The sequence below is a fragment of the Daldinia childiae genome (assembly GCF_008694065.1).
Source record: "Daldinia childiae strain JS-1345 chromosome Unknown Scaffold8, whole genome shotgun sequence".
In the NCBI taxonomy this organism is placed as follows: domain Eukaryota; kingdom Fungi; phylum Ascomycota; class Sordariomycetes; order Xylariales; family Hypoxylaceae; genus Daldinia; species Daldinia childiae.
The window spans coordinates 1313264-1335547 of NW_022984649.1; the positions used below are offsets into that span (position 1 = coordinate 1313264).

At 44.6% G+C, this 22284-nt stretch overlaps 5 protein-coding genes across 5 annotated transcripts; 4 read left to right on the forward strand and 1 right to left on the reverse strand.

The window, feature by feature from the left end:
- Window positions 1-840: 840 nt before the first annotated feature.
- GL218_07125 (uncharacterized protein) lies at window positions 841-4467 on the forward strand (the record flags this gene model as incomplete). The annotated part of the gene is made up of 1 exon (XM_033583869.1): window positions 841-4467. The coding sequence occupies one exon, from the start codon at window positions 841-843 to the stop codon at window positions 4465-4467; it is 3627 nt and encodes a 1208-aa protein (XP_033433193.1).
- Window positions 4468-7653: 3186 nt separating this feature from the next.
- On the forward strand, window positions 7654-8991 carry GL218_07126 (uncharacterized protein; the record flags this gene model as incomplete). Its single annotated transcript, XM_033583870.1, has 1 exon — window positions 7654-8991. The coding sequence occupies one exon, from the start codon at window positions 7654-7656 to the stop codon at window positions 8989-8991; it is 1338 nt and encodes a 445-aa protein (XP_033433190.1).
- A 6212-nt stretch (window positions 8992-15203) lies between these two features.
- On the forward strand, window positions 15204-16805 carry GL218_07127 (putative transporter mfs2; the record flags this gene model as incomplete). Its single annotated transcript, XM_033583871.1, has 1 exon — window positions 15204-16805. One exon carries the CDS (start codon window positions 15204-15206, stop codon window positions 16803-16805), a length of 1602 nt encoding a protein of 533 aa, XP_033433191.1.
- Window positions 16806-17325: 520 nt separating this feature from the next.
- Window positions 17326-18273, reverse strand: GL218_07128 (uncharacterized protein; the record flags this gene model as incomplete). The annotated part of the gene is made up of 1 exon (XM_033583872.1): window positions 17326-18273. The coding sequence occupies one exon, from the start codon at window positions 18271-18273 to the stop codon at window positions 17326-17328; it is 948 nt and encodes a 315-aa protein (XP_033433185.1).
- A 1773-nt stretch (window positions 18274-20046) lies between these two features.
- GL218_07129 (6-hydroxy-D-nicotine oxidase) lies at window positions 20047-21797 on the forward strand (the record flags this gene model as incomplete). The annotated part of the gene is made up of 5 exons (XM_033583873.1): window positions 20047-20283; window positions 20338-20557; window positions 20627-21015; window positions 21100-21488; window positions 21542-21797. The coding sequence occupies 5 exons, from the start codon at window positions 20047-20049 to the stop codon at window positions 21795-21797; spliced, it is 1491 nt and encodes a 496-aa protein (XP_033433186.1).
- Between the last annotated feature and the right edge of the window lie 487 nt (window positions 21798-22284).

Consider the following 22284-nt stretch of genomic DNA (forward strand, 5'->3'; position numbering starts at 1 on the left):
TTATGTTCACAGTAGTGACGAAGCTTCTATGTTTCTAATTGTACTATTAAGCTTTATTTTAAACTGTGAAGTAATTGGATAAGTTTTGTAGCGAGTAAGGGATGGCTTAGTAGATGGCTCAACTTCGAAGTTCAATTGATGACGTGAAAATAAACAATGAGATCTACCTGGTGGCTTAAAGGATCTAAATGTCCTATTACTTTCCGATATTAATTATTCCCTTTAGGCAGTTATTACCATATTATTAATGTTATTGCTAAATGCAATGAAATCCAACATTGCAATTACATCTCAAGATGTAGCTAAAACCCAATACTTGGTTGATTGCATAGAAGGTAGGTAGTTTCCGGAATGCACAATACAGTATCCATTAGGTATGCACGTTTTATATTACATGTTACTTTTTCTATTTCGTGGAAACTTGGATGCATCTGCAGGACTTGGTGTTGCAATGCAGCTCGATGCTTTCACTCCTCGGTGTATCTATATCAACTTCTAGAGCATGATTTCAACGTCACCGTGAACTGTAACCGGAGAAACTCACCTGAGAATTTACAAATTGGAGTAATCAATAAGGGTGTTATTCATCAATGGGGATGTTTTTATTATAGGGGTTCCAAGTCGAAATTCGAGCAAGTCGCGGCGTTCAGGATTCCCAACCATGCTTAGGTATTAAGTATCAAGTGACTTATTAGCAGTAGTAGAACTTGAGTATGCCCCATTGTCTAGTAAGAGTAACTTGAGCAAGCTTGACTGTGTCGTATAGGACTCGGCTTAAAACCTTTTGATAGCACCTAAGTCACAGTCTCTAGAATCATCTCCCCACTAAATATCTTTACAATGGGCATATTTCCCGGAGGAAAAAGTACTCGCATCAACTCTCCTCGTCATCTAACCCTTCGACACTCTCGGAAGGTCGCTACTTCATATCAGCGCAAAGCCCGACAGCTAGCTGGCAGAGCCGCTGTTGAGAGCGACGATGAGGTTGACCCTCTGGCACCTGGTGAGCAAAAACTCAATTCATACTGGGCTCCGGGGCTTGCAGCTGGTCCAGAACATAATATCACCGTGAATCAGAAAATAGAGGCACCGACAGGAGAGGAATTGAATCTCAGTGCGCATAAGTCGTTTTCTGTAGACGCGCCACAGTTCTCTCTACCGGAAGGGAGCGTACACTCGACCTACCCCCCTCCCGGATATCCTGATACAAACAGGATCCTTCCTCATGTTGTTCTAACGGACCCGCATCTACCATGGGAAAGACTTGGAAGTAAAAGCCAGGGAACAAACAAGGAGCTTCAGATGAAGATGAGGGCATTGGCAGATGGTGCTAATGGTGAGACCGTACGCAACCGCGTGCCCTGGCTCGTCATGTTCTCCTTTTCTCAAGATGAGTTGCGGCTACAGCCTCAGGAATTAGACGGGTCGACTAGCATCTTCCGCAATACAAGTTCTGGTGTCACCAAACCCGTTAAACAGTCAGGTACTATGACGGTCAACATGAGCATTGATGATCTATGGAAGGTGACAGATGTAACGACGCCTGTAACTGAAAAGCTTGGACCGGATAGCATGAAAAGTAGTCGAGGCGATTTTATCTTTGTCAAGCCAGACCTCTTCACGAATCTCTTTCCGACGTGCGATCCTAATAACAATCCTGTCAAAGGTTCCAAGCCCAACGCACTACAATACCAGTATCAGGCACATGTGCGCAAGATAAATGGCCAGGGTATGGCGCTCGCTGGAGTTGAAGACACGGCTGTCTTTAGCATTGTTGTTGGCAACCGGTCAGGCCCTCTGGACAATGAGACACCAGTAACCATGACTGCACACCTCGTTTCTATCGAAGGCATCGAAGAAATGTCTTGGCCCGGATCGAGCCACCGTTATGTGGCATTATGCTCGCTACATAGCTGGAATTACACTGTGCTGCCGGCGAATACGCTTAACATACCAGATGCCTTTGAAGATCTTGGCAGGACTCTCAACGTCCTTCGTGCTCCAGAGGAAATCATTTCGCCGCTACGGACTTCAAGCGACAAGATTCAACAGCTTGTTGCAAAGCGGCTCGATGATGGATACACACTCGTAAGATATCACACTCAGACGGGAGAATCCACTGTCGCCCTCTATCGCGGACCATTTACGCCTTCATTTGTCCCCCCCCTTGAAAATTTGACGACAAGCTCTAACTCGGGTGTTGACTTACAAGTCCTTGATAAGCAACTTGGTATCATGGATATTACGTATTCGGTTGCTTGGCAAGTCGGTCGTACCATGGCCCTAGGCGACGAAGCCTACACAGCTGCACTTAACCGTCTGCGTACTTCGATCCACAGTACGGCCGATGCCGCCTCCAAACTAAATACGGTGAAGGATATTGATGATACAGCCTTCCGTACCCGCAGCGACGTACTAGGCGGAATCGATTCGGCCATCCGTAGTTTAGCCTCGATTCATCTCAGTGGTAATGATGATATAAACCCGGGAAACCCCATTCGTGCACCACGGTACCTTCCCGGAGGCGCTAAGCGACGATGGAAACGTTCCCGTCTCGCGCGGTCCGAGCTACCAGACATGTCCTTTGGCTCACCCCTGATTCGTAAATATTTCCCCGATGAGGCCATTAAAGCGGCGCGATACCTTGCCCAGAGCACATCAGGGGATACGTACGATGAGACCAATGATCCAATATCAACAGACTGGATGATAATTCTTTCATGGCTTCTTGACCGCGTTTTTCTAGCGGGTGTACCCGCTCATTGCCTTATACCCGACCCGACGTACCTTGAGCCCGAACGCCTACGCTTCTTCCGCATCGACAATAACTGGGTCGATGCATTGATAGATGGCGCTCTTTCACTCGGTAACCACTACGGCGATGATGAAGACCGCACAGCTATCAAAGAAGCCTTCAACAACTACATTAAACACATGCCAGAAGGACAGGACCAGCCCATGCAGATACCAGCCTACGGTTTCTACCTACGGTCAGACCTCGTTACCATGTTCCCGGACCTACGTGTCGAGGTCTTAGACGTTAATGGGGTAACTGCCTCTTCTGGCGCACCCCTTCTACGGCACGAAATTGTCACAGACGGGGTTATGATGGCCTTTATGGACCGTGTACCTGGTTCAGACCAATTTGCTAGTCTCGTCTTCACGCAGCCCGCACACCAACAACGCTTCGCTATTGCCCGTGGTGTTGACCCAGCACAGGTTAAGGTAGACATACGGCGCCAGTACACAGTCGACCAGAGCATTCGCGAAAAAGATGATAAGCGACATGATGCCCTCGGAGAGTCTATTATATACGAACGCGACAGCACCGATAATATCTTCCTCTGGGACGCTAAATCTGGTTCACAACTGAATGATTTACGCGTCATTTGGCCACCGCAATTTGCTGCCAAGCAGCTGAAGAAGCTCCAGGATGAGATGGGTACCTATAATGAGGGCGGAGCACAGAAGCCTTATTTCAATGACAGTGCACCAACATCAGCACTTTTTGCTATGCAGCTGAACGATCCCATCTATAACCTGACTATTGATCTCCAAAGCCATACAAATTCGGAAGTGGTAGCCCAAGTAGGGCCACCTAGGGGGCCAAGCAGTCCTGAAATCCGGACACTAAGGCTTATGGGCACTGCGCGGGTCAAGAAACTTACCTCAGATAACAGATCTAAAAGCACACCTTCGAAGAAACAAGATGACGACGATGACTACGGGGCCATTTTCCAGCGTCATCAGAGCTACGCTGCTACTCCCACGGCGCTTTCTAGCTTCCTCGCCCCTCACGTCCGTGCACTCTCTATCGCTTCCGCGGCTTCTCTTCCTAAACCAAATATACTTTCCCATATCAAATACACTCCAGATATTCAGTCCAAGGCTGTACCCAGTGGCCAGCCAATTGTACGTGACGTAGCTGGATCGCCTAGATTTCAGATAACCGTCTCAAGCAACATCATTGGGCACTGGGAAGAAGTGCAGCTCGATAGTGATAACCTTGCGCAAGATCTTATCTTCTCGGTCATCGTGAACCAAGATGAAGTAAGCCAGTACCAACTTGTTGAGGTGGATATAGAGATCGATGTTGGAGAATCCTCCTCCTTCCTCATGAACACTTACACAGGCCCCGGCGCACACATGCTGACCAATATGCGCTTCAACGTGCTGCCCACCGTGGTTCACGACGAAGAACATGATATTAATCAGCTACGCCTACGGCTGGTGCCGCGCTCGGCCAAAGGCTGGGTCTATGCTACACAAGTCAGCGAGTTGACATTTCTACTTGGGTTGGCTAAGATCAATGCACCGGCGCAATTGAACAGTGAGTTCAAAGTCCAGACATGGGCCAAATACAAGAGAAGCCCCAACGAAGGGCTGGACCCTAAGAATCTCCTTACGATCACGAATCCAGATACGATAGTGAGGGTTGTGAATACCAAATATGATCATTCTAGTTAGCTTCCAAAGTCATGTTAGGTAACGGTTTATTTGTTTTTTTACCCCTGGAGATAAGGGATAGTCTAGCAAATACTAATTTTGTTGATTCCAAATAGCGTGGGGTGTAGTACGCTAGATTAATGTGAACGAAATTTTCATGTGCATTATTAAAAATTGTATGAGCCGATAATCCGGGCAAAAGAAAGCGGCCGGGCGGCCCCACTATAAGCGGAAAAGGGGGTCGGACAGAATCCAGTAAATACGTGGCTCGCTTGTTCTAAAGCGCCTCTATAAAATTATTTCTCATATAGTACGTTGTTCTTAACTCTTCATAGATGATATTAGAAATTGTGAATTATAACAATCAAATCCTAATTGTTACATGGTTTCTACTCGAATACTTAGATTCTAACTATAATACCTTACTCCGTATCACATTTATAAGTACCTATTATATGCCAACGCAGATTTGCCCTTTGTTCCCTACATTCATGCCTATGTGCCTAAATTGCTACCACGTCTTCCATTTACCATTATTCGTCTATCTTTCTTCAAGTATTTTGTAGTACTTGCCTACTATATCTAATCTACATAGGAAGTAAATATATCGCTTTTCTATCGAGTTTTTTGAGAGCTTACATATCCTCCAAAGTGGAAACCTTCACTAAGCTCTTTCGAGTCGCCCGGTATTCTCTATATCCTTTTGACCCAACGGTCAAGGAGCTCTGGGCTAAACTAATCGCTCGCTTCGATGATAGCACTACTGTCAGGGTATAAGTGATACTAGTATGAATTAGGCATAGATCCATATTAGATAGATATATAAAGGGCGTTACTGTCAGGATTCTAGATGAGACATCTAGAACAAAGAGCATGTTCAGTATATAGACGTAGAACCTTCTAGGTAGTTAGAGTTCCTTGCGGAACAACGAAGTTGTTTCCATGCTGTTTGGTTCCACCACGTGACAGTTACGTGCCTTCGGAAGAGAGTAGAAGGCTAAGTGTTAATATTTATACTATCCACACGACTACTATATAGCAGCTTCGCTGCTGTTTCTAACATTTACTCTACGTGTGACTACAATTAAGGGGTATCTCTGACAATAATAGGAATAATCTTATCAGAAATAGTCTATATATTATCAGCGGCAGCTTATAAATGTCCATCTCTTTCTAAAGGGGTAATACAAAACTCTCAATAGTGTCACTCCAATGAGACAAAGTAATCGATAGCATTCCTGTCCCAGTCACAGCTACAACGAACAGTCTAGCCACACTTTTACATAATCCTCATATCGTCCTTAGTGCAGATTCCGTTGAAGGGTGTATATTTTCATAAACATTCGAACTAGAGAAGCTAGTATAATGTTCGACGACGCTGGCCTCAGCTCTAGCTATTAGGAAAATTCGTCGGGTGTAGCACCGATCGGAATCAACTGCCTTAGGACTACATTCACTTCACAAATTCGACCGAGGGAACCTTTTCGCGTTTTAGTGTTGATGATAATAACAAGTGGATCGATGACTTTGAGCTCTTAGTACGTAGTTCTGCAGTGAACCGCATCTACAATGACTTTACCTTCGATCGTGAGGACAATGCATACATTTATACACTTTCATCATCGGTAGTCAAAATTCGCCGGACGGCATGCAGGCAACAGTTACTGATAATTGGTTGGGGGGTCATGTTCGATGAACTAACATCCATCTCTGTCGCATTGGTAAATGATAGCAAATCTAGGTATATACGGTCTTATTGGTAGAAATTTTCGTGCCAACCCACAAGAAAGGGGCAAGTTATTCAGATTCCCTTATGAAGCGAAATAATTTACTTCTTACCATAAGGTAATTTGAGTATCAAATTTAGAGTAATAACTTCTATTGGGGCTAGTTATTACATGTTTCGTAGGTATAAAACGCGGTCAGAGATAGTAGTAAGCCTTAATCCCTATTACCTAGCATAAATAGAATATTTTCCCACATATAATTAGTAAGATTAGAATATACACAGTAGAATGTTTGCACCTATAGAAATATTCTGTAGCTTCGTGGTATAAGGGTTGATGGACATTTGTTAAGATTTGAAAATTATTATGCGTAGCCCCTGAGTCATGTGACTACCTACACCGGCACCTAACCTACATACTATCACAAATCCCTATTTTTATTTTTCACTTATACATACATGTTTAATATACAGGAAAAATATTGGATATTCCTTTTATCCTGTAAACTATCAATATACTTACTCTCAGTTGAGTTTGGTTTAGGATTTTTTTCCCTAATTTTATTTATGTCTAGGTTAAGTACCTAATTTAGTCGATTTACTTGTTCAACTTAAAATGTAAAATTACAAATCATTCACTATTATCTATACTTATACCTATTTCCACATAAAAGAACCACACATTAAACAGTGACAGACTCTGTTTAGTAGCTTGACAGGCAAGTTAGGCATGATAAATCGTGTATATTCACGTAGCTTTTCTATGACTTAAGACTTTTTCTTCAAGGGCCATCTGACTACTTGCTCAAATATGCCAGTCTTCAAAGTACAAATACCAAGAGTTAGCAGATCCCAAATTATTGTCTCATGCTACTACTATTATTCAAAAATGAAAAAGGCTCTACCTCCAAACACCCTGAAGTACTTTAGACTCTGTCATACGGCGTATTTGCTAGGTGTAATTTCTGTCTCTATTCTAATTTTTCATATGCAAGCCCGTCTTAAATATCCCACTACCCTACGGTAGGTACCTGGGCAACACCCCTCGTTTGCATGGTAACTGCACTGCACGCGCCGTAGTCTAAGATTTTACAATTTTATCCTTAGGGAAACAAGTTCGCTCCTTCTGTAGAATTCGGTTGCCAATTTAAACCACAAATAATTTCAGGCGTCATTCTTTTTTTGCGCCTTCCCTTCCGTCACATCATTAAGACGATTTTAATCGTCGCCCTACAATCATTTGTTATAATCCTTAGGTTTGGAACATACCTCATTCAATATCCGTCCTCGTTTAACATATCTAAGAGGAGTTTTGCAGGCTTTATCAACTTAGTTACTATTTCTATCCAGCATCCAACTACGACGCGACATTCACTTAGTTATCATTGTCGGCAGCATTATACCCAGGGCTTTCTTTTATGGATTACGCTCCATCTATATCGGAGTCAAGTAATTGATATCCTCAGTATTCCGTTGTCGCGATGGATCACAAGGTCCTTCGAAAGGGCCTTCGACTTATGGATGGCTTAGCTTTCGATTCGATCAGCCAGTTGTCCATGGATCCTGACAATATCCTCTCTCCTCTTATAACTGCAGGACTTAGCAATGCCACCCCAGACGAAGTTCATGAAGCAATCGTACATCCAATCAGAATGCTCTTTCTTGTCGGTATCAATAATAAAGATGTATACATTCGTGTACGAGGTGACAGATCTTTCTACTACCTTCTTCTATCCGAATGGAATCCAGCAACTTTGGCTACTCCTTTCCCACCTGCACTGCTTGAGAAACTCGTCTCTTTGTTTGTCGGTGCACGTCGCCGTTATCTGTCAGGTGAACATTCTACAGAAGAAACCACGGACCTAACAACAGCCATTGACGGATTCATCACAACCATCGATCATGTCGATAGCACCATTGAAACAAGACGTGTGCCTAGCCTAAAAGCCCCTAAAGGCATTAAAGTCACCCGTTCGTGGCCTCCTGACTACTTCAGCAAGCTCGATATCGCGATACTAGCGGAGACGACAATTCGGAAGGCGCTCTTCGGCATCGATCACGATAATGAAGGAGACGAGGAAGACACACTTTTGTATCCACACGACCAGAGTCTTCCCCTATATGTTCGCAAGTACCTCTGCTGGTTATCCTTGACTGAAACGAACCCGGATTCGAAGAATGCGCTGTTTCTTGCTCCTATAGCATTCACCTCCGACCAGCAGCGCCAAGAGTGGTACAAGCCTACTGGACATAGGTCCCGCTTCTACGCCACAGTGGACGAGTTTCTCGACTACGCTAAGGTAGAGTTTGAGAAGACAGGAAAAGGAGCAAAGCACAATGTAATCGGTCTCCTTACTCCGTGGTTCTTTGACGTGGAAGAAGTTGAGTCAACAGCAGCAAGGAGAGACGAAGCTATTCCTGTTGTGTGGGAGAAGAAATGCTTCAGGGCTGGAATGGCGCTTCGCCTAAGCAAATTCGAACGGGATGGTTATCAGTGGCGTTATCAGTTGACTATGTTTAAGCCAGGCCTCCCTTACTATCAGAATGCAGCCGAGCCACAGAGCCGGCAAGGAAAGCAAGATTTGTGGATTGAGGAACTCCTAGAGAAAGTTAATGAATACTTCCATGTGACGAGGGCGTGGATTGGAGGTCAAACTCAAAACCATTTTGATCCTCCATCTTCTCGTAAAGTCTCAGCTGACTCCGTTGAGCTATCGAATGAATTCATCACGGAAATCATGGAGAACCCAAGCTTGCTTCCCATTACGGCGACAGAGCACGCGAATATGGGCTTTGAATCTCTAAAAGGATATGATTGATATCCTAGCGCGTAAAATGTAATAGGGAAGGGTCAATATATTGGCTTTAAAAGAGCAAGGTCGATACCGCGCATGTCTACTCTAAATAGAGTTTAGACAGTATTCGTCATGAATGTTTAATAGTTCCGAATTAGTTGTTGTTGTATTTTAATAGGTGTGGGATGACACGATACAGAATGTATTAATGGTAGGTATACAACATGCAAGTACATTTCCAACCTTCCATGCTTTCCCCTTTTCAAGCCACATAAATTTATAACCCCTCGGTAGTGGAATAATTAATCATCCATATTACGTAATCATTACGTACATTCATGGCTGGCTCAGCCACAATATTTCCCTAACAGTTCTAGGTTGTCACACAGACACCTCCTTATTTTCCCAATCTTGCGAAGTTACCATATGTATGAATACATTCGAGTATACACTAACCTCGAAACCTCAACACTCAGATTAATATATATATCTGACTATGTCACTTTCTACTCTCCCAAATGAATTGGTTCAAGAGATACTTATCGCAGCTGTTCGAGTACGCGTTGGTAAACGGCTTGGTGCAAAAAATATCGAACGCGCTCTCCGGTTACGACTTGTTAGCCGATTATGGGACACCGTAACAATGTACGCGATATTTCACTCAGGAATCCTTAAAGAGCCTGAACTGTTGCCATTCCCTTATATTTGCCGTCCATTCTGGTCTCGGTATCTTACAGATAAGTTAATGTGTACGACCAAGCCGTTAACCAGGCAACTCCTTATTGTCCGCCAAGTCGCAGAGCGCATTTTAGCTTTTCGCGGTGAATACACTTGGGGTGAGAAATTAGAAGAGGTCATTTTCGAGATCTCCAAAGTTTGTATGAATACAAACGGTCGTCACGGTGCAGGTTATGAAACCTGGACGACGCCTCCACCGAGAAAAAGAAACACCAAGATATCAACTAAGATCACCGATCACGATGAGGACTTCATGCAGGCTCTATTAGCGGCTGCAGCTTTTACCAATGAAATAAATTTGGTCAAGGAGCTGCTTCCACATTTCCAACAATCACCATACCTAATTTCCCCCCCATATGGATGTGATGACACGTGAGTCGTCTATTTATTAACCTACAATCTTAACAAACTCAAGGCAGTATAAATCATTAACAGTTCACCCCAACAGTCCCAGTTTTGGCTATCCATTACTTGGATATCCATTGGAAGCCGCCGCTTTCAAGGGAAATGTTGAAGTAGTCCACATATTTTTAGACTTCATCGATGCAAACGTAGGAGAGGGTCGGCAAGAAGCAGCAGCGCGTAACATCGTCACCCGGCACGGAAGTAAGAACAATAACATTGCCATGATCGAACTGGGTCTTGACCCATATTATTGGTACGAAGAAAATGAGCAGTACCTCCTACAGACCTTCTCGTTAACTACAAGCGTCGATACTTTCAAGCGTTTGCATGGACTTTATAAACTCTGCCTTATGGACTACAAGGTGCATCTCATTGATGACGAGGAACTTCTCGAGGATGAGGATTTTCTGCTCGACGACGATCCAATCGTCGAGTATTGGAGCCCGTTTGGTTACACCAGCTCTTTAAATAGGCTTAGTGTTCTTTTGAAATTGATATGTTGTTTTGCTACAGTCGGAAACATGCCGCTAATAGAACATGTTATCCAGCTCTGTAAGCAGCTTGGTCTAACAGTTGAAGATCTGAACAGAAGCAAGAAGTATAGGCTTTGCGGACCTTTCAGTGGACCAGCAAGATATGGCCACCTAACCACAGTTGTTTACCTGCTAGAAATGGGGTTTAAAGCCGATAATATTTCGATACTCCAAGCTGCTCGACATGGAAATCTTAGTATAGTGCGGCTACTGCTGCAAAATGTTGTTCACCACACTATTAATTGGGGCGGTGCCCTACTACGAGCAGTGAGAGGCGAAAATGAGTCGGTTTTCAGGCTATTGGTGGAATTTGGAGCACCACTTGACGAGTGGATTGAAAGCGAGGGACTACGTATAGCGGAACAGGAGGGCCTAGAATCGATGGTTAATTTAATCAGAGGGTACGAGTGGGAGATACCACGCCTTGAATTTATAGAAAATATGGAGTAAAGGTGAGCTTGGGTTTGGCTTTTAATAATGCCTTGTTCACTGAAGTAGGAAATACGACAGGACTTACAACTAGGCAGACTCCAAAAGGGTACTTATTATTGGCTAAACGAATAATGTCTCGCCACATGCTGTAACGTCTAACCGAGTGCCACGAATCAATAACAAACACCTCGGTAAATGCATTATAAGTTTGGGCCCTTGTATTAGGCATACTTTACTTCGTACCTAGTTCATAAGGATCTATAATATTCCCTACTAGAGGTTAATACAAGAGAGGGCTAAGTGTTAATTGTCCTCAAATATTTACCCTACGCTTATTATTTAAGTATATAGGGTATGAAGAATAATCTGCTATATTGGCAGTAAAGAGAGGTCTATACATCGTACGAATACGTCCCCGCATAGTTGCTACCTAACGTTAGGTAGCTAATGAGGCATCAAGTTCGCACCGCAGATACGGATTAGAATATGATCGGAAGCATCCTATTATTCGCAAAATGGGGCTGAGTAGGTACTTTAGAACCCGCAAATACTTAAGGGTTCGAGTTTATCGGGGATGTGTTCGAAATGGGATGTGATACAACATTCTGTCACCTTGTGGGATATAATATGCCTTACCATCTTCCACTATTTTTTCAACAAGGCTCTAGGTTAATCGCCACCAAATTTTCCACTTTCAAGTAGGCTTTTGAGTAGGCTGACCGAGAGGCCATCTTATTCTTGACACTAAGAATTGAAATCAAATTTTATTAAGCTCCTGAAAGGGTATGGAGGTTCTCGGTGCTGTTGCGGCCGCAGGGCAGCTCGTTGGAACAGCTGTAAAAATCCTCGAGTTGATCGCAGAGCTTAGAGAGTTCCTAAAGAATGCCCATGGAAAATGTCAAGGATGGCTTACGCAGCTGACGGCCCTCGATAATGCAATTTCTGACATTCGTCTTAACCCGACATTACACACAAATAATATATTGCACATCATAGAGGCTATGTACCCAAAGGTTCGAGACCTAGGTATTCTTCTGCCCCGCTATAGCCCAGGCAGCAGTCCAGGACCTAAAAACAGATTCACTACAAAAATAAGGGTTGCGCTGTCAGCCAGAACAGTCGAAGCTCGCATCATTCAACTTTTCCAATCGTTGGAACACGACAAAACCACACTTATCTTGACAATTACCACCCTTAACAGATCGATTGCGAGAAACTCCTACGACAAGATGGAACAAGATAAACATGTAAAAGAAGACATGCATACTACCACCCAAGAGATATCTAGTCCGGACGGACCGTCCCGTAAGTGGAGCCCAACTCCTGTCTGAGACTTCCCCCTATCTTCAGTTACTATAATCCTAAAAGCATTCCATTAACATGTTTCTCGTCCTATTGTAGATGGCACGCAAATGAATCAAGGAGAGAATAGCCAAGAGCAAAACAATCACGTTGCTGAAGCAAATCAAACTACGGTACGTTATGTATTTTCAAGATTAATAGTTAGGAAAGAATCCTTGTTAACATAAAATTGTAGCAATCCCCTAACACCATTTCTCCTACGCGTGGCACTCATTTCGAGAACCTCGACATCAATGGAAACGGTTGGATTCTTGCCAATTCCACTGAATATGATATGATGATGAAGAATATTAAGGGCATTGGTCATGGCACCTTCGCTGGGGTTCACAATCCTGAAGTAATGTCGTCATTATTCAAGTCCGGATTGATGAATAACTACGCAACCCGGGACATCCCGAATATCCAGAACAGCCAGAACGGTCAGAACAGTACGAACAATAACAACCCGATTCCTCCGGCAATGCCTACGGTGACACCCACGGTAGCGCCGCCGATTAACATAACCCAGACTCCGGAGAACGTCAGCGGCAACGAACGTTTCGGTCCAGATCCCGGGCAAGACCAAATCACGCATGTAGACCAAAACAAGATGAGAGCTGAACCAAACTCAAAGGTTCGGAGAGATGAAAGAGCTAAATAAGCGATATGGAAAAATATCTTGCGCAATATGGCGAACTAGATATAATATAAATGGTAGGGGGTGTCAGGGTATAAGTGGGTAGGGGGGTCTATTTACTGTATAAGGGCGCGCGCAGCGTCCTCGAAAGAGAGTAGAAGCCAGACGTTACTAGATCAATATACTATACTACTTGGTATACCTATCCTAGATATCCACTCTATGTATGACATCCTATGTATTACATCAATCACCTAGGTATAAACACCCTAACATAGGGAATAAAATATGATAAAATAAGAGACCTAGAAAGGTAATTGTATTGATACTACCTGTTCAGAGTTTAACTTAACATAAATAAGTAATAGATAAGTTATATTTAAAACTTCTAACTCAGTGATGCCTAGTGATTAGGTATAGTTTAACTTAATATTACCCAAGTACGTAAGGTATCTTCCAAGCTACGCCACCCTCCCAGGACTTACAAGCAGTTGAGTTGTTACTTATTCAACATGTTCAACAGCTTAAAATTCTCATGCTAGTACAATCGGTATGTATCACAGAAATTCCACTAATATATCAACTTCGTAGCATTGAGGCTGTTCAGAATGTCCACTTATCTTATGTTTTTCTATAAGCCATTTCTCAATGTAAGATAACTATAAAACATCGTCCCTCGCAATTATCTCCCTCGCAAACTTTCCTTCAAGACTGGCACAAGCTTATCCCTTCTGATATATTTCTTCTTGGCACTACTACGAGACGGTTTTCAAAACTGCTTGCTTGCTATATCAGTATGCCACAAACTCCTGAAATCGACTCTCTCGGCGAAGCTTTAATATGTTATTGTGGTGCACGAGCTCCGTATTTGTTCTTAGCACTGCTAGACGAAACAGGGGAGCCCAAGCTTGACACCGGTAGGATTTCTACTATACACACTCTCACGATATCTAATGTACTATATTCTAGGGATCAGACGAGCAATATGCAGTTACTATTCCTGTGGCTTCCATTCCGATTGGGAGCATCGTGCCCAAGTCGAAGAAATCAGTCAGGAAAGCTGGAGGTCTCCTCCAATACAGTTACCCCGGTCCGACTTTACGCAACAGGGGAAGTTCAACAACATCTCCGTCGTGGGTAATAATAATCGTATTGGTAGTAAGAATATCAATTGCAAGCATGCCCACATAATAGGATATTAGCTGAGTATCGAGCACATAGATTGGCTACATATAGACCGTTTGACCATCAACCATTGCACTAATCCCATAGAGCTCCAGGCATACCGTACCGGAGCACTAGATCCTCCATATTCGCCATTTAACGCCGAGACTCTAAGACGGAATAGCTCTGAGCTTCATCTTCAGGGTGGCCAAGTACCTCTTATACGACTGATTCTGGAGTATTTTCGCAATTTCTGGCGATGAATTTTGGCCTTGGCCAAACTAGGCGAATTAAGGGAACGATATAGCCGTGAATGTCCCTACTGGTGCTTCTTATGCAAAATGAAAACAGCATATCTATTGTAGTTATTCGTTGTTTACTGTTGTTATTTCTACTAGGTACAACTGAGGTATTTTATGTATGATTAAAGAGTACCTAAGTCCCCATGTATTATACCTAACATCGAAGAAATAAATTATTTAGTTGTTTATGCTATAACAATGCAAGTGCCTGTCGTTTGAATTTAATTTACCAATGAAACAGCCTTCGTCCACCTTTTTCAAAAGTACCTAATGTATGTTTCTTTTCCTGTGCTACCAACGACTTGCAGCCCGCATATCAACCATTGAAGCCCGCATATCCCGTGTCACAGTAAGTAAACGGTCACCCAGCCTATCAAAACGTGCTACTTTGATACTAGTGAAATATTTGCCGAATTATTACGGCACCTATCACTCCGTGACTAAGACTTTCGGATATTATAGGACCTTTACACCCGTCAGCTCAAGTGCAGCCACTAGCCTATCCTTTGAAGGTAAGAGCTTAACTCCCTTTTCATTAAGTCCGAGTAAAATAAAGGTCTCCTTCTCTCTGTCTCTTTAAGTTAATTCCGCATATCGTTCGTATAAGGTTGACACCCATCCTAGAGGTCCATCAACTAATACGGGTTAACCTTGTTTCTTTCTTCGGTACTTATTACCGCCACGATGGACAGCGAACCAAATGGTTATGCCAAGAAACCGCAGGTTTCCAGGCCCTCGTGGTTTCAGATCGTTCTTCATCAAGATACTATTACGCCCGAGATCCGCTCGCATCGTTACGAAGGGCAGGGTACCGATGAGAACCCGTTCGTTGTCTCGTTCTTCGATGGAGACCCTCGCGATCCCCAGCAGTTTTCGGCATGGGTTCGGTGGACCCTCTGCGTGGCTACTGGCCTCGTCACCTTCGCAGTGTCTTTCAGTTCGAGCTCTTTCTCAAGCGTCGTCACCGAAACCAGGGAAGAGTTTGGCGGGAGCACCGAGCTGGGAACCCTGGGAGTCAGTCTTTTCGTCATCGGCTTCATTCTAGGTCCGTTCGTCTGGGCACCAACCTCGGAACTCGTCGGTCGTCAATACATTTTTCTGATCACCAATCTTGTACATACGGCGTTTAATATTGGTACCTGCTTTGCGCAGAACCAAGCGACATTGCTCACTCTGCGATTCTTCTCGGGTGCATTCGGTGCCGCTCCACTCACTAACGCCGGCGGTGTTATTGCTGACTGCTTCCTACCCGCCGAACGTGGCCTAGCATTGACTGTTTTCGCACTTGTTCCCTTTATGGGTCCCGTTCTGGGGCCTATCGTGGGTGGCTTCGTCGCCCAGAGCATTGGTTGGAGGTGGGTGATAGGCATCATCACAATTCTTACCGGTGCTGGCTTGATTGTGTGCACCCTAACACTCCCCGAGACATATGCGCCGATAATACTTCGATACAGGGCCAATAGGCTTTCCAAAGAGACCGGAAAGGTATATGTTTCGGCCATGGATATGAGCAAGGGTGGCAAGGTCCTGAACACTTCAATCCTCACGATGATCTCTCGTCCATGGTTGCTACTCATCTTCGAGCCTATTATCTTATGTCTCTCCCTCTATCAAGCGGTGGTGTTTGGAACTCTCTATCTTACCTTTGCCGCGTTCCCGATCGTCTATGCGAATACCCGACACTGGTCACAAGGTATAAGTGGGCTTCCTTTTCTCGGCCTGCTGGTTGGCGCCGTCGTTGCTATCCTATACATCCTTTGGGACAACCGGCGCTACATCAGGAAGCTAGAAGCAAGCCCCGATAGATTTCTTCCACCTGAGTTCCGCCTTATTGCCTGCATGCCTGGTGCCGTCGCTGTCCCCGTCGGCCTCTTCTGGTTTGCTTGGACGAATGGCCCAGAGATCCATTGGATCGTCAGCATAATCGCCACGACCTTCTTCGGATTTGGTATTGCCGTCATCAGCCTCGGAATATTCAACTACATCGTAGATGCGTACACGATATTTGCGGCGTCAGCATTGGCAGGCGCGGTGGTCTTGCGATCTCTTTTTGCGGCAGTGTTTCCACTCTTCACGCCAGTGATGTACCAGAACTTGGGTATTCACTGGGCCTCTTCGGTCCCTGCATTCCTTTCTCTAGCACTTACGCCATTCCCCTTCATCTTCTTCCGGTACGGTGCAGTTATCCGCAGCAAATGCAGATACGCCGCCCAAGCGGCCGACTATCTAAAGCAGGCAAGGAAGCCCGCAGCTGAGATGAGTATCATTCAAGAATCTACACGTTAAGAATTCAATCGATTACTCTAGGCTAGGAGAAATTGTAATTTAGTAAACTTTGGTTTTTTTAATAGTAACGGAGTGGGAGGTAAATGGAATAAGGGGGCATTTAAAAGGCTTGGGAATAGTATTTAGTTGTAATTAGATTAATCACCGCTTGTACATAGCTGCTACATAATGGGATAAAATTGACAAAGAGAATATCCCTCCAGTTTTAATATTTTGGCCTGGCTAGAAGTAGCTGGCATTTAGCAATCACGCAGAGGGAGATATCAAACACATTGCTATCCCACTGAAATATTATTTCCTAATATTTCTTGTTCTATTATATTATATATGTCTCAAGGCTAGTTCACGAAATGGATTAGACAAATGTAACGCACAAGCACCAACACAAAAGCTTCGTATGGAATAATATTCTAGTCTGCTCAATAGAACTACCTAGAAGCTACCTGATTCGTAAGCAAGGTATGCTTCATATCACAAATCCACACATTCCCGTTCTATCTACACGATGCGGGTTCACTGTTCAGGCAGCAGGCTTCTTCAAGCTCTTAGCTACCTCCACGTACGAACCATTAAGGATATCATCAATGATCTTCTTCTCCCTCGGCTCCCAGCCCAGCTCCGCCTTAGCCTTGGCGTTAGACGCTCGATTCTCCGTGCTGATGAACCTGGCAAGGAACTCTCCCATCGTCGCTTTCGCGTCGGCGGCGGGCCGAGACTTAACCGGGAGATCCAAGACTTTACCCATGGCTTCGTAGAGCTCCTTTGCCGACACGTCCGTCTCGTAACTCAGATTGTACGCCTCGCCGGCCCGGCCTTTCTTGATAGCTAGGAGGTATGCGCGGGCGGCATCGTCGACGTGCACCGTAGTGGTCTTGACTGAGCCGTCGTCGACGTAGGCGAGCTCGCCAGCTTGGGCGCCAAAGCTCATGAAGAGACGGACACCGCTGCCGCCACGCCCATAGACGTATGGGGCTAAACGTAGCGCAATCACTCTGATACCCTTGGAAGCCTGCTTTAGAGCATACGTCTCACAGCCGATGCGGTCATTGAGGGGTTCGCTCCACAGCGGTGATGTCTCGTTTGTCTCCCCGTGGTTCGGGTCCGCGCCCGTGACTAGAGTACCTGAGGTGACGAGAAAGGTCTTGTTGGAGCCCTTAAGGCCGTCGGTGATGGCATCTACGACCTTGTTGTCGATTTCAACCACCTTCGAGTAAGGCTGGTCCATATTTTGCGCAAGGGCGTCGGCGAGATGGATGACGATGTCCGCCTTAGCGCTCTGCTCTCTTAGGACATCGTATGAAAATAGGTCGCCGCGGACAAAAGAAGCTCCAAGTGACTTAAGCTTCTGGTCACTCGTCTCGGAGCGCGACAAGCCAACGACGTTATAACCTTCGGCGATAGCGAACTCGGTAATTCGAGAGCCAATGTAACCGTTCGCACCGGTCATGAAAATAGTTTGGTTTGCCATAGTGAATGTGATTTAATGTTTGAGAATATGTCGATACAGCTGGAATAGATTTAGGAGTTAGATATTGTTGTGTGGGTATTTTAGGTAAATTTTCTCTTTAGCTGTAAGGTCGGTGTTGCCGAGGCTTTATGTTAGGTACGAGTAGATGTCGACGTCTCAATTATCTCCTTAACCGCAAATTCCGACGTGTGACACTATGATTTTACGAAAGGAAATAAGTTAAAATCCGATATCAAGATCTTAAGTCCAGCAATCACATTATTCATATGCTGTGCTACCTCTTTATTTGCTACGTATTTACAACGTATTTCATATATTTGAATCAAGGGCGAGTTGGGTTAAGGACCTATGTACAACATTATACTTATTCAGGCATCTAGGAAGAAAGTACGCTGCATTATAGTCTTTGTTATCCTACTTAATTACGTCTGAGGTTCTACTCTTTGAATGGAAACCACCACTATCTATTCCTAGGAATTCCCCGCGCTGTCTCAATTGTCCCAATAACAAGCACACCTACCTACCTCCTAGATTCCTCATACAGCGCCCGATGTCTAGGATCAGGCACCAAACTTTGTGTGACAAACGTCGAGATCGAGATATAGTCTATTCTAGGCAGGTACCCAAGTACCCAGTGTCTATGTAGTTTTGACTTTACATAGGTTACCGTGCAAACGGCAAGCAAATACCTCAATCTCGTCTCTCGCTAAGTCTGAAGCAAGGATTGTGTAAGTGGCGCCGTCTTTGTTGTATAGCTCCATAATATAAATACAATGACCTGCTATCGGTGCTCCACTTAGTACCGAACATTGAAAACCACATGGCCAACTTTTAATTGATAAATTACAAACAAACTGGTGAAGCAATTGTTGTGTCTAACGCCATCATGCGATTGAGAGACTTACGGAGCATTCGGAGCATTCGGTACATTCGGATTCGGACTGTCTTACAGTGTCTTCCTCAAAAAGTTAGAATGTCGGTCAAAGAACTCGACAAGTCAATATTCAACCCTTCCGACCATTCGGAAGGAAGCCTCGGGCTTTCTTTAGACCCCATTTTATTACACCGGTAATATGACGGCGGTAATAACTGTAAAGTTGGTGGCTTATTTCTTCCACAGTTGCATTGTGTAGCACAATTCTATCATCGGCACATGCTCCTGATATTCAGCTCACACGTACATCTTCGATAGAATTGAGTAACCCTCCTTTAAGTAATATTAGTAAGCCCAGGCGCTTCTTCCTGGAAGCCTTGTTTTTAGACGAGATTCACGATGAACGCGGCATCCATACTGACTGCTAAGCAATTTGACATAGAAAACACTTAGATTTTAAACGTGTCTAAGAGCCCCATGTAACAATCCGAGCTGGGACTTTATAACGTTGCTATTTAACACTATTAGCAGAGTATACGTTGAAAATCATGACTTTGTTCCAATTCCATTGTACGGATCTGAAATCTTTAGAGTCTATGGGTTTTTTATTTTTAGACAGTTGATACAGGGATTTTCAAGGGTCATAAGACATTATCCCAATAGCTTTCTCACATAATCCAGGAGAGTACCTAGACAATTCGTATATTAAACCATTTGAAGGTAAGCAGAGGCTGTGTGGCGTCCCGGACACGCCAGCTGAAACAAAAGAGTGAGTCGTGATAGCTACCTACCCACCGAGAATAAATAGTATAAATAGATCAAGGTAACATGCCTCGCAAGTGTTATTGCCTTTGTAGAATTATTTGGTGTAGAATTCAATATCGCACAGCTGGTCCATCATGCGTTACGCCTTATTGCTTCATCTAGCCTTATCCGCCCCGGCATGGGCCTCACCAGTAGTAGGAAGAGCTGAAGAGCTTGTCAGCTGCTTGAGATCCTCCCTGTCACCTCAAGCATCTATCGTTTTCCCTGATGACCCAAGCTTCGCGAATGATACAGTTCGGTTCTCATCATACCACGAACCTACATTCAGACTCGTCTCACTGATAGCCAATGAGGATGATGCAAGAGCCTCGGTATGTCTTATTTGTTCCTAACGGGAAATAGCCAGTCATTCTAACACCAAGCAGATAATCTGTGCTCAGAAGACTGAAACCGAATTCCTATTCACTAAACCTGGTGCGCATGGGATATATTCTGGCTTCGATCGTTTGAAAAATGGATTGCAGATCTCTACTGCGAAATTCGACAAGATAGAAGTTGAGGCGACTAAGAATATCATGACCGTCGGGGGGGCTGTAAGGTTCAATGATGTAATTAATGATTTATATGCGGTTGGAAAAAACATTCGTGAGTACGGATCCTTCGTAATTATAAAATCTGACCTACCTCTTTTCTGCTGACATGTGACTGCTCAAGCTGTTGGAAGTAGCCCCTGCGTGGGAATACTCGGTGCAGCACTGGGGGGTGGTATTGGACGACTGGAGGGATTGTATGGCCTCATTGCTGATAGCCTCCTTTCCGTACGGATCATGCTACCGAACACGACTGTGGTCGAGGCCTCTAAAGTTGCGAACCCTGAGCTGTTCTGGGGTATTCGTGGTGCTGGAGTCAACTTCGGGTTCGTTTTGAATGCTACGTTCCAAATTTACGACTTACCACTAGGAGGCACAACCTTCAGCGCTGATTTCGAATTTCCTCTCGACGCCATGAAGGACCTTTTCCAATCCTTTAAAGAGGGGGCTGCATCCATGCCCCCACCACTGTGTATATCTACGTATATGACCTGGAGCGATACTTATAACGCGGTACGTCTAGGTGAAAACGTTGTGTGGCCCTCAGCTAAACTACGGCTTATTAAACTTCAAAGCTAACATTTCATCAATCATTAGACGACGATGAAGGTCAACGCTGCATATGCTGGCCCACAGAGCGACGGACGTAAGGCTATACGGTTCTTTAGCGATATACCGGCCCTTCGTCAAAACTTCACGGATGTACCATGGAACCAGTTATTGGATAGTGCCTTCTTTGTCAACGGGGATCAAAGTGCAGAGACGTGCGGAGTGGACTACGGCTCGAGGTCCTCCTCTGGCGCTGCGTTTAATGAATTGACCGTTGAGGCCCACGTCAGGATGACGGAGCTGTTCAATTATATGGTCACCAAGTATCCGCAAATGAGAGGAAGCGATAATAGCATGTACCTCTGTGCTACACAGGCAGTTAGAGCTTTATCAAATGATGCCACCGCGTACCCGTGGCGTCAAGCTTTGGGTCACCAGTAAGCCATCCCCTTTCCACGGATGATGTATTAAAGCTTAACTCACGACACAGAACGTGGGGGATAGTTTACCCAGAAAACACGACTGATGCGACGATTGAGTATTTACCTCAGAGGCTACGTGCTACTATTGCTGATAGCGCCGGCACCGATGGCCTAGCAACGTACATTGGCTTCTCGCGCGGAGACGAGCCGCTAGAATCTCTATTCTCAGCAGAACATCTTCCCCGGCTCTCCGCATTGAAGAAGAAATATGATCCGCAAGGTCTATTCAACGCATATCATCCACTCCCAACCAGCTACCCCTGAGGAGGGCGATAAGAATAGAGAAATAGTTCGGTAGGTGATGGGACGCTACACTATATTAGACTTAATACAATACTAGAATAAGTAGTTATAAATAGAAGTACCTTGTACGGAAGATTGTCCGACCCTCGACTCTCCTTAGCGCCGTTCAATTCTCCTAGTAGGCTTTATTTCATTTCGAGCGATAGTTGCAGCTCTCTCTCCAAACAACCTTTGATACATTCTAGTAAATCTACAATTGTGTCTCGACTATAATATGCCTCATTAAAGTTAACGGAGAGGCTCAACTGACCCTGAAACGTCCAAATATAGAGTGTTGGCTGTCGCGTCATAATGCAGCTCCCTAGTTGAAACTCCTCAACCACCACGACGTTATGGCAACTCCAAAGATACTTATCGACAATTCCCAAGCTGCTCACCGTCACATTACTGGCTGGTGGTCTAGAGATGTTCGTAGTACTGGCTGCTGCCAGTGCCTTGCTATGGGCCT